The 12,456-nt window shown below is 38.5% G+C and overlaps 1 protein-coding gene across 1 annotated transcript in view; it reads right to left on the reverse strand.

Moving 5' to 3' along the window:
* LOC103806941 (protein-cysteine N-palmitoyltransferase HHAT-like) overlaps window positions 1-10,621 on the reverse strand; it is a gene marked incomplete at its 5' end in the record, with an annotated part of 77,035 nt that extends 66,414 nt beyond the window's left edge. The window contains one exon of the mRNA XM_009079655.1: window positions 10,420-10,621. Within this exon, the coding sequence (XP_009077903.1) occupies window positions 10,420-10,621 (202 nt within the window). The remainder of the gene's footprint in view (window positions 1-10,419) is intronic.
* Window positions 10,622-12,456: the final 1,835 nt, after the last annotated feature.

Here is a 12,456-nt window from a genome sequence, read left to right on the forward strand (position 1 = left end):
TTTCCAGATGTTGGGAGGAACTTCCCTCTGCACATTGTTGGGTCTAGAAAAATTGGCTGCCATCAGATCTCTCTCCACTGAGCCTTCTCAGTCATCTTACAAAAATAAATTATACTATCATGTAGTGGAGTGCCTTGACAAGTAAATCTGTGTATGTGTTTGAGAGCGGTGGAGGAAGACAGGTGTGAAAAGAAATTGCACAGACCAAACATTTCCATTCCTAAATGCATTTCCAGTTACAAATGCACATCATATTTAGCCTCTAAGTGAAAACCAAGCCAGAAACACGAAGCTTGTGTAATGGTTGTTTCTTGAGAAAGATGACTTATGAAGGACATCACACACCAGAATAGATAATTTAGGTTAGAATTAAGAGTCAAGGTAAAGGACACAGTGGAATTTTGAGTTAGAAAGACTGTGAGAGAAAATACTTGTTTCATTTGCTTTGCAAGCTAATTATACCGCTATGAGTGCACAATACCCAGATATGGCAGGAGAAGTGGCTTCAGACAGCAGAGCTCAGTTTAAAGGAACTTCTCTCCAGGGTGAGTTAGAGCTAATCAGCAATAAATTTGCATTTTTACAGGATTGTGTACAACATTATTACTGAACGGCATGGAAAGAGGAGATTGAGGGTCCAGATAAATGCATTTACATCTCCTAGGCAGCCAGCAACAGAGAAAATACTTTGGGGAATACTGACCAGTGTAAGTCATCCACTCTTCCTTGTGGAAGCTGGTAGTGACAGGACAAGACACATGTAGTGACAGGACAAGGGGGAATGGCTTCAAACTGAAAGAACATAGCTTTAGATTAGATATTAGAAAACAATTCTTTACTGTGAGGGAATGGGTTGCCCAGAGAAGCTGTGGATGCCCCATCCCTGGAAGTGTTCAAGGTCAGGTTGGATGGGGCTCTGAGTAACCTGGTCTTAGTGAATGATGTCCCTGCCCACACCAGGGGGGTTGAACCTAGTTGATCATTAAGGTCCCTTCCAGCCCAAGCCATTCTGTGATGGTAGGAAGTCAAGGAAAAAGCTAAAACTGAACTCTGTACAGCAGACAAGACTAGGCAGTCCTATACAGAATATCACACTGAAGTATTTTATAGAAATATATCCGACAATATTTTATCAGGGAGGCAATCCTACATTTTCTAGCAACCGTGGTGGCACCATTGTGATTTGGCATGTCCCAAAGGCTCATTATTCAGAGAGCTGCTGAATCCAATTGCAGTAGCTTGTTCTGGGAGCAGGTCACAAGCATTATGTTGGTTGAGGGAGGGCTCAGGAACTGGGGTGCCTCCCCTGACATACATTAGCTGGTATCTTCTTGGCAAATGCTCGGAAGACGGAAAACATCTACGTGTGCTGCATTCGCAATGCATCTCATTTATATAGCTGTTCTGGGACAGATTAAAGAAAACTTCTACATCAAGTCAGTGACGTTATCGAGCTTGCTTATACTAAAAATACTTTAACAAGTTCCATGTAAAGGAATTAAATTTCCTGCAATTTAAACAAGCATCTCTCTTCATGGAGTAAAATAGAGATTCACAACATTTACATCTTTTTTGAACTACCCATCCAGAGAATTGATAATCCAAGTACATGGCAAAATAAGAGCATATGATAAAATTGGCAAAGCAATTAGAGATTAAACCATTGTATTTTCATCTGCCTTTGGTTTATAAAGGGTAAAAAAAAATCCAGAACAACTTTCAGAAGTTTTCTTTTTTAAAACATACAATATTTTATTACCATCAGTTCTACAGATTTCATTCTCTCCCACTTGAGCCTATCAGCCAACTTCTCCATAATAATTTTTTAAAAAGATATAGAAACTGCACTACTTGTTGCATTGAAGAAATCAAGCAAATTAGCTACCATGAATATAACACTTAGTCATGCATTATCTTTCCCTGTCGCTCCTAGTGTATGAGAGGGGAGTGTTTTTCCTATAGTTATTAATGTTCCACCCTTTCAATTTCCTGAAGGTTTTTACTAGACTGCTTAAAAACTAACATACTGACTCATCTTTTTGTCACAAAAATTAATGAAACATTCTTTGCAATGGTCTGTTATTTAGGATTTACAAGGATTTGGGGAGGGGATGGATAGTTAAAATGTTTGTGGGTGTAGTTGGGCAGTACAGGAGGGGCACAGGTGGTGCCCTTATGCATATCAGCAAAATGCTTGGACAAAGCTCAAATCGCTTGCTGGAGTCTCTTTTACCAGTGCAATTTTCTGAACTTCAGTTTTCACCCTCTGTTGTACCACAACTGAAGAATAAGCAACCCCCCCTAGTTTCTATACTTTAGTTCTAGAGAAGAAAGAGAGACTACTCAGTCAATCTTAGATGTGCTTCTAAGTGCTTTCTTTATGAAAACCAACTCTTCAATGTCTACTCCTGAGCCCCAGGAATCACCCCATCACCACAAGAGTGAACACCTCAATGCATACCTTGAATCTGGGTCATCCGCAATGCAGCCATTTGCCAAAAATAACGGGACAGCATAAAAACAAGAGCATGGGAGCGAGGAGCAGATGGGACAGTGGGAAGGGAAGCAACACATCCTGACTAACAGTTACCGGCTATTTTATCTATCTGCAGTTAGGCACACTGAAAATGGAGGGCAGGGTGTGACTGAGCAGCTGGGGGAGCAGATGGGACGGAGGAAAGGCTGAAAATTGCGGCAAAGCTCTGCCAAACAGAATGTCAATTTATTTAATTTTTAAAGTGAGCAGTAGAAATGAAGACGGGTTGGGTCCAAGCAGCGGGGCATCTTCTGTTTGTTAATACACGTTGTCAATGGGTAATAGTGATGAAAGTGTTTGGGAGACAGAAATGAAAGGAGGGACTACATGTGCTCATTAATGATAGTAGAAGTTAGGCTCAAAGGTCAGCAGGAGCAAAGGAGAGGCAGCTGATGAGAGGCTGACATCTCAACAGGATACACACTCCTCCACTCTGAAGCTGAGGGACAGATGTTTAACAGAGTAATAACAGAGACTGTACTACAGAACAGAAAAGCAACAGAAATAAAGAATTCTAGTTGAAAACATGTACAAAATATTCATTTATGAAACAATCCAAAAGAAACTGTGGAACCCCCAGAGCTTTAGCAGTAACAAGATAAAAAACAGGCATGCAAGCAGAAAGTGAATGAGATGTGCTACCAGATCTTATCCCTCAATCACTGCCGCACCAAATAGAAGAATAAATTTACTTCCCCATCAAATACACTGGACCCTCAAGCAATCATGGCAATCATTCTGTTTGCTCTGTTCTTTGGCTAACTCTAACTCAGAACCAGTCCTTCACTTTGCTTAATTTTTCTGGCATTTTATCTTGCCTGCAGTTGTTCCCTCCCTTCTACCCAAGCTGAACTGTGGCCTGAGGTCATATCCTGTTTCTTTTCAAAGTATATACTTTCCTTCCAAAGCAAAGGTAAAAATTAGCTCCTGGAAGTTTCACACGTGAAGGTGGGAACTGACAGCATTTTTCCAAGAGACAGGATGATGCAAACAACCTGTAATTCCCTACATCACTCCTATAAAAAGAGGACCACACAATTAAAATCAAGCAGCTGTCAGTTAAGATCTATTTTCACAAATAGAACTTGATTCTGAATTTAGGAATAAGTGCTATATATAGTATTTGAGAAGATACTCATCTTCTCTATTGATTTCCTACTAAACATTCACTCAACAAAACGCTGTCTTGCACTAGCATCATTTCATTTTTAGATTTTTCGAAAGATCTACATTTATAGCATCTCTCAGCAAACAGCCAACTCCCCCTTCTGTTTGAAGAAAGCTTCCTCCCAGCTCGTATGTATCCACTACACTTACAGATGCATGTGTGAAAATTTGACATACACACAAGTAAATTTCTGTACTTACTTCTACATTTAACTCTTCACTCTCAAAGAACCTGCCCAAATGGTTTTTTTTCAAAAGCAGCAGCTTGTGTAAAGGACAAAATGAACAGCATTGAAACATACCATCCTCTTTTCTGTTTTCTGTTTAAAGAAGGGAATCCAATCAAGTAATGTCAGTATACATATTCCTATAAATGTGTCTCAGCTCTCATCAAGGAGGACTGATGAAGAGAGTCATGCATTCTCCTCTGCATCCAGGTCCTTGACATCCCTATTTTTCTTCTGGTTTCCATTCTGCCGATTCTGAGTCTCTCAGATCCCTCGCGCACATTTTAACATTTTTCCCTTTTAAATTGCAATCAAATTGGGAAGGGATCCCGCCCCCTATGGCTCTCCCACACTGCCACTGTGAAACTGTTACCAAATACATAATACACAGTAATAATCCCTATGAAGACATCTGATAAACACTCTCAGCAAATACAGACCTCACTTCCCCTGTGCCAAGTTTCTGAATCTCAAGGCACAGCAGAAGGATCAGAGTGCAACTGCTCCTCAGTACTTTTACTTGTATTTCTGTAACTGCTGACATCTATTGCCATCTATTTTTGAGGTGAACCACAAAGGGAGGCTGTATTCATGTAACAGTAGCACATAACCAGCATCATTCTGCCTTGTTTTCACACTGTAGCATGATTTACTTTATTTTCAAACTGCATTACAGACTAAGCACCATAAAACTACCCAATGTCTCCAAAATAGAAGAGGAAATTAATAATGCTAGTTAGGTGGGAGAAAAGTTTTTTTGTTAAGACAACTGGGCAGCTATGCAAGGAGCTTCCCAGCTGACACTGTGGCCTGAAGCAGAGCAGTAATCATATGGTTAAAGATGGGTGGAAAGTCACAATGGTTTCTGCTGGCATCAAAAATAGTATTTCTTATTATTTGCATAATTTCTTATTATAAGCATATTGCATATGCTTATCCCTCACATAAAACAACTCCTACTAAGTTTTCAGTCTTTGTTACCAAGTCTGAGAAGTTCCCTCAGTAAAGAAAACCAGAGTCACAATGCAAGTGTGTGTGTGCATCTTTAGCAGGGCTCTCAAAGTGTTATGAGACTGACTTCCACAAAGATGAATGAACCCTTACAAGAGAGTGGAGGAGAGAGAAAAGAAAAAAATCAAGCAAACACGGCAAGAATTACTCAACTCAGAATTACTGCTGGAAAAGCTAAAAGACACTGGAAAAAACCTAGGATCAGCCAGTCCATATTTACCTTTGATGGTCATTCAGCAGCTCAGTACAAAACAGCACCTTGATAACTCTGCTGCTTCTAGGTACCATACAAAGAACAGTGGTTCTGACTAATGTTCACATCTAGGAAAAGATGTTTCCACGGATTTTGAGTCAGAGCACATCCATTTTGGATAGTAAATATTTCTGTTTAGAGCAATGATATGGCTGAACTCAAGGTTGGGCTGGAGGGTAGGGAGTGTGTGGCAAGCCCCTTCTACCATTCTGGGCTCTGACATTATGGGTGACCAGTTCTGCACTAGAGAGTAAGAGCCTGACTAAGGGACTTTGTTCATTCTCAGACAGTGAAGTGACAAACTCAACAGAAGTCTACAGCAAGTATGTAAAAAGGTTATGAAGAAAGTATCATTGGCAATGCTTGTCACCTAGTTGAATCACCATGTTGCAATAAAACTATGTATGTATCGAACAAAACTACTAGTGAAAGAGAAGAGGACAGAGCAGCTTGACATTAGCAAACCAGTGATATAAATACTTTTTCCACCAGATGAAGTAAAAGAGAGACCAAAGCTTAGTGTGTGCTGAGGAACAGCTGACAAAGGTCCTTATTGATTATAGAGATCTTATTAAAGATTTAGTCTTACAGGGTGGTAAACAAATATACCTCCCTCAAAAGACTTCCTAATGTTTGGTCAGATCTTGCCTCTGCTGTAGAAGAAAACTTTGTGTATCTCACAGCAGTTTGAAGTCAGTTATACTTGCAAAAAGAAATTCTGCCATTTAAAAGAAACAGTTATACATTTGCTCGATGCATATAGGACATGTACATATGTCTGTAAAATTCACAGGAGTCTTCTCCTTGTTGATTAGGCTGAATCTGGACCCTACCACAAGGCCGAGTAATAACTGCAGCAGGACCCCACTGGCTTCTTTGTCTCACTGCCCTTAAATACAGAGGCTCAGTCTACTACCCCATACTGCTTGTGTATGTTTGCAAGGGGCAGGGTCCAAGTAGTCGAGCACCTTCTCTTCCACCTCCTTTCCTTGGCTTTTGTCTCTTACATTGTACTGCTTCGGGTGCTTTTCAGATTCCTCTCCATTACTCAAATCATCTAGCAATAAAATAACCAGAGGAAGTAAAGCTTTCTGCTGGGGTAAAGAGCTAGGTCAGCTCAGCAGACTCCAGCAGGAAGGTGTGCAGAGGAGGAAGTGATAAGACTGCAAGGAAGGGAGGAAAGTGAAGTTAAACCTTCTCCCCTGCAAGAGCAGTGAGCTGTTACACCAGCTTGACTCCCTGTCAGAGGTCAGGCTCACCGTCAGCACATTTCCATGCTCCACACCAGCTGTCTGCAGGATCACTGTATAATGCATAACTCATTATGAATAATTCTAGAAATTTTAATGCACCTAGCAGAACAAAGTGGGCAAACAAAATTAAACAGAAAAGGGCAAAATCCTCCTCACCACACCCAAACTTTGAAATTCTGTTCTCTGCAAAACAGGATGCCAGTTCTCATTAACCACAACTTTGGTGCTTAAAACAATGGTAGTATTTGGAGATAAATTATGGAGCTCATGCTCCTGGGAAAAAAATAATCTAACACACTAACCAAGTTTAATCTAACCCACTAAACACAAACATGGACATCATATAAAAAGGTGTTGGGTAGGCAATTGTAACATACTGAAATGGACTTAATTACTGTACCTCATTACAGCCATAAATGAAATGTAGAAGTCGAGTATTTTATACTTTAAAAATCCAAAACATTTACAAGGATAGTACAAATTACTTTTAAATAAGCCATGCTTAAAATTAGTTTGTTTCTCAAAATGAATTGTTTATGCTGTATTTAGTTTCTTACTAAATAAATCTAAAAATAAGATCTTAAACTAGAAGCTCATTATAGAACGGTTTTTAAATGAGAGATCTTTATGTCTCAATTAAAAAAACCTTACTAGACTGAACAACATGTTTTCACTTTACAAAAGAACTAAAATGATAAATGCTGCTGTTTCAATTTAGATTAAAACATTAATTTTATCAACCTGAAAACTTCAACCCTTTGATATATCTTCCTTTGGATGATTTCCAAATATTTCTTTTTTAAAAATCCATTGATTTAAAGGTGTTGTCAGCTATTCTAAGGTTTAAATCATTCTAAATCTATTTTTATACCAAGATCTAATTTTTTTTACTAGATCTATATCTCACTTTCCATAATGAAAAAGAAGGGAAAAAAATTAAATCACTGGGAGAATGATAGCCATTAGCATTTTCTTTCAGAAATCTGACACATTATTTAATAAAAGTCAATACAAATTCTATCACTGATTTCAAATGAGTTACTACTGGAGTCTCTGTTCATCTCTAAGAAATTAATATAAAATCAGTGAAACAAAGCACTAGTTTCTTCAGTACAGGTATAAATATCACCTAAAAGAATAAAAAGAAACCCCAACAAACTGATAAACCACAATGAGACATCTCCCACTTAAGACAAAGTTTCCAGCTGTGCCCTAGCTTATGATGCACAGCATTTTATTGCTGTTTTATATACAGTGTTTTGATGAAAAGACAAAATAATTTTAGCTCTAATGTACTTATCTCTAACAAGCAATCACTAGGGGGAGAAAAGGATATGTAGGTAACTTCTCACAACACAACAGACTGAAACACGGAAGTTCTGAATAGTGTAAGCTGAAAAGCACATAGGAAGGAGCAGCAGCTCTTTCAGAGCTGAAATCAGGAAGCCAGGCAGGCACTGGTTTGCAACCAGTACAAATTCGAAGTTTCATAACTAATTTTTGGGGTCAGAAAATTCCCTGTTTTCAGTAAATAATTTTTATATGCTGATTTTACTTCTCACAAACAATGCCCACGCTTTTTTGTTCATTCTAGTTCAATATGCCTGGGGTGACATCTGAAACCTGTCAGACTGCTACAAAAGTGTTATTTCCCCATAACGCACTAGATTTCAAGTGCTGAGACTGAACTACAATAAAATCTGCATAAATACAGGGTCTGGTTTTTTTTATATATATTTTTAGTCAGCACAAGGATTCAGTGAAGGACAAGATTCAAAGGTACTTTATTTAGATTTTTTAACCTTTCCTTTGCAAGAGACTTGAGACAATATGGGGGTGGAGAGGAAGGGAGGCAGTTTGGATACCATTCTTGCTATTCTTTGCAATTAATTCAATTTTAAAAACAGAGCAGAAACAAAATTCAAGTTATAATTCGAGGGTTTTTTATATTTTACTAACTAAACACGTCCTGCTTAACTGGATTATGTAACTTAGCTTTAACAACAATAATATATGAGGTGGTTTGCTAAACAGAATGGGTTAAAAAAGCATAAACCTGTGCTTTGTATTTTTTCAGCAACTCATCTGCTATTCTGGGGACAAAAATAAACTTTCCTTTTCAAAAATAGCCCTCAAGAGCCAACACAGCAACTGAGTGAAGCACAAGAATGCAAAGGATTTCAGCTTGGCAACAGATGAAATTTAAGTCAAAACCCCATATCCCAGAAGGTCATCTTCAACACTGCAGCACACCTCTCACTGAGGCAGGATTATGAGAATGCTTCCAAAAGCCAAGTTACAAGGTGGGGGAAAGGAAAGGAGCGAATTAGAAGACTGAGGAGAGAGCAATAAGGGGTAGTTTGCAACGACTGTAGCTCATGTCGTTGTAGAAAAACATTCAAGGCATAAGGCAAAGTGTGACTCAGCCACAACTGAATGCAGCAAGATCTGCCTAATGCACTAATTTAGATGCCAAAGCTATTCATATTAAAAATATGGTTTCAGAGAAAGATGTGAAATGGTCTTCTAAGGGAGGTCTACAGCTATGTTTCTAAACAGAAGTGGAAAACTAGGAAGACATGGAAGACACTGCATAGGCCTTTAAAAACACTGGATGAAAACAAAGGGGAGGAAAGGGGTAAAATGCACTTGGCTCATTGCTAGGGACTTCACTTATACAAAGAAAGAACCCTACTGCCAGCATTGGTTAACTATAATTAGAACTATGTGTCAGAAATTAATTCAAGACATAAAACCCCCCTTCATAACACCATGCCCTTATAATTTCTATGATATTTAAGCACGAATTCCTTAAGAGTTATTTTTAAATTTCTAATACAATGACATCAGACACAATTGGCCCCTACACTTATGTGTCCTCATACAGCTGGATGACTAAAAAAGTATGTTGTCTTCCAGTCTGGAGACAAATGTATGCAGCTAGTTCGATGGTGAAGCTCAGTTTCACCCTAGAGGGAGGAATAATGGATCTGATAAACTCATTCTCTAGGAAGATAAAAAGCTGCTTCCAGACTATCACTGAAACTGCAGTGATGGACAACTGGGTGATATAAGTTAGCACTGGCTGTTACGGTCTGCTAAATTACTTAGCTGTATCAGCTGCCACACATGGGATACCACAACAGTGAAAACTGAGATGGGTGGGATGGAGAACGAGCATCATTACTTGAGCAGCAGGACTTCATCAGGCTGAAGATGAAGTCACCACCACAACAACAATATATGAGAGTATGAATTCTGTGCACTTATCACTACTAAGGAAGCAAGATATACGAATTATTTATTCTTACTAACAGTTAGTAGAAGACTTGGGATTTAATAGTGAGCAAACCTGCAGATTAAAATGACCATCAAAATGAAAATAGTGCTTTTTGCATATGATTGCATGCCAAAGTCAATTTTGTCCTTTGGAAGTAGCAGCACAAAAGACAAAAGTATAAGTAAAGTGAAAATATCAGAGGACTTCTAGGCAAAATAATGCTGTCTTTACTTGGCTCTTTAGTGGCATAAGATTTCCCAGTGTAAGCTCGTTCCCAGATGCAAGCAGCTGCTACACATGCATTTGTCCAGGAAACACATGGTTAGAAATATACACTCCTAATTTTAGTGAAGATGAATATTTTAAGGCCATCCTGAGTGAAATCAGAATACAAATGTTAAAACTGGCTTCTGTTCAGCCATATACAACGTGACAAGCATTTGCTTACTCTAGGACTGCAGAGGAAGCTTTTAAGACCTCACATATTTCACTGTTTGCTTCGCTGATGCTTTGCAAAAGTCCAGTTATATGAACTGGTTACTACCTCAAATCCTGGAGGGTGGGCAAGGGAATACTAACTCTTATCTGTTATCCATGACTTTTAATTTTGATTAAACCAAACAAGTACCAAGGAACTTCAGATGAGCATGGAGCCAGGAAACAAGAACATGAAACGGAGAGATTTAACTTACAATTAAATCTTGAATAAGTGAAATAGAAAGTATCCTCTTGACGCTGTTTTCCACAATTACTCCAAGCCAATTAAGTGTGCCCCAGTACCACAAATAGCTCTGTCCTCCATGCCAATAGCTTACAAAGGCAAAAGTGAGGGCTGTGGAAAAGAGTGTTCCAGGCAGACTGGACTGAGATCCTCCCATTGGAACATAAATGTACCTGTGGGTGAAATGACACATGAACAACACCATAAGAGATTTCACAGAAATCACAGAAAAACATCCACCACAGAACAAATCTGTTAATTTGTAGCATAAAGAAAGGAAGGTGAATAATTACCTGGCATGGTCTATTTACAGAGCTTGCCCTAGTTTCTAGAAAACTGTAGACCACTACATGAAATATGTGCATGTAACACTTGCCAAAAAGACAATTTTGTGGTCCCGGGAACTCTGCATTAGGCAAATGTATAGTATAAACTATATTCTCAAAATTGCAAATGACAAATATTCAGGGTTTTTAAACCGGAATAGTTGTAAGTCAGCTACAGAAATTACCTGTAATCTTCACATGAATTTAAATTATAAGACTCTAAACAAAAAAAAATTTAAAACATTATATAAACTCATATATAGTCATAAGCTGTTTTCCGCTTGTCAGAAATGCAGATGCATCCAAACATAATTTATTTTTAAAGGTTTGTAATTGCTTTCTTTTTAAATCTTCCATTAAAAATACATGAACTGAAAATATTTCTTATTTGGTTCTTATATTATAGTCTCAGGATCACATCTGCCTAATGACCTTCAGAGCACATGTACCAAAAATAACCCCAAAACCTATATGAAGCATTCCGCATGCAATTATACTCAGTATTTAAACTGAATCCAGGAGTCAGAACCTTAGTCATTAATCAATGCTCATACGTGTCCAGAAAGCAGTACTCCTTCAATAAAAATACCAGAAGCAATGGGATTCTGAAAGCTGACACTGTTTTGTTGGTCATTTCACTTCCATCCTTCCTAAAGAGCTATATTCACTCCTGGCATTTTCTGAGTAAGGCATGGCCACTGGCCAGCCTTTGTATGAAAAAGTTGCATATTTTTGTCAACACTTTGAAGAAGCCCATCAGGCAATGGAGTCACCATCCAGCTCATGGGAACCAGCAAGGAGATGTGGTATATGAAAACTGGCAGTGACAGCTCTCCTCAGCTGTCACTCCTTCGGCATGACACACTGTACTCATATTTGAGACTATTCCTTCTCGCTAAGATAATTAAAGAACATTTTTTGCAGTGACATTTTTATCTCTGGTTATCAGTTTTCACATTCAGAGATAAATATTAGTTCAAAAAATTTGAAACGGAAATTAACATCCTGGTTCATTCCTAATCTTAGGAAGTAAGAAAATAAGTACTGGGGTAAAAGAAAGTGATGAGTGCAATTAAAGGGTAAACAGAAAAGTCATTAAAAAACCAACTGTCAGATGCTTCAAGTTCTCTCTGAACATAACACCAATACACCTTTTTACTTTGACTTGCTATAGGGAACATCTGATTACATTCATCACGTTTTTCAGTATAGGTGTGCTTTTTCACTAAGCATATGAAAACAAATAGATATTAAGATCAATAGTTTCTATTTATGTTGTGTTTTTCCTCTCTCTCCCCTTCCTGTGTTTAAACAGTGTGGCAATAACAGACACTTGCAATTGCAATCAATTACCCTAACAGAGGTATCTTAGCAGTCTGTAACCAGGTGAATTCCCTGCAGGGCTGTGGTGGAGGGTGAAGAGAGCAGAGCCACAGACCCTGCTGCTTCAGCAAATTCCTCCTAAGCAAAGGATTACAAAAATGAAAGACTTGAGCAGCTCAGTACTCTTAGGACAGACTTTCCTAACACCTCTCCTCTTCCCTTTTTAAAGGCTAATTGGTTCATTTTTCAGGCAGGGCAGAGTTAATTTCTTCTCAGTAGCTGCTATAGTGCTGTGTTTGGATTCAGAGTGAGAATAATGTTGATAACACGCTGATGTTTTGGTTTCTGCTAGGTTGAGT

The sequence above is a fragment of the Acanthisitta chloris genome, unplaced genomic scaffold (assembly GCF_000695815.1).
Source record: "Acanthisitta chloris isolate BGI_N310 unplaced genomic scaffold, ASM69581v1 scaffold2528, whole genome shotgun sequence".
Lineage (NCBI taxonomy): Eukaryota > Metazoa > Chordata > Aves > Passeriformes > Acanthisittidae > Acanthisitta > Acanthisitta chloris.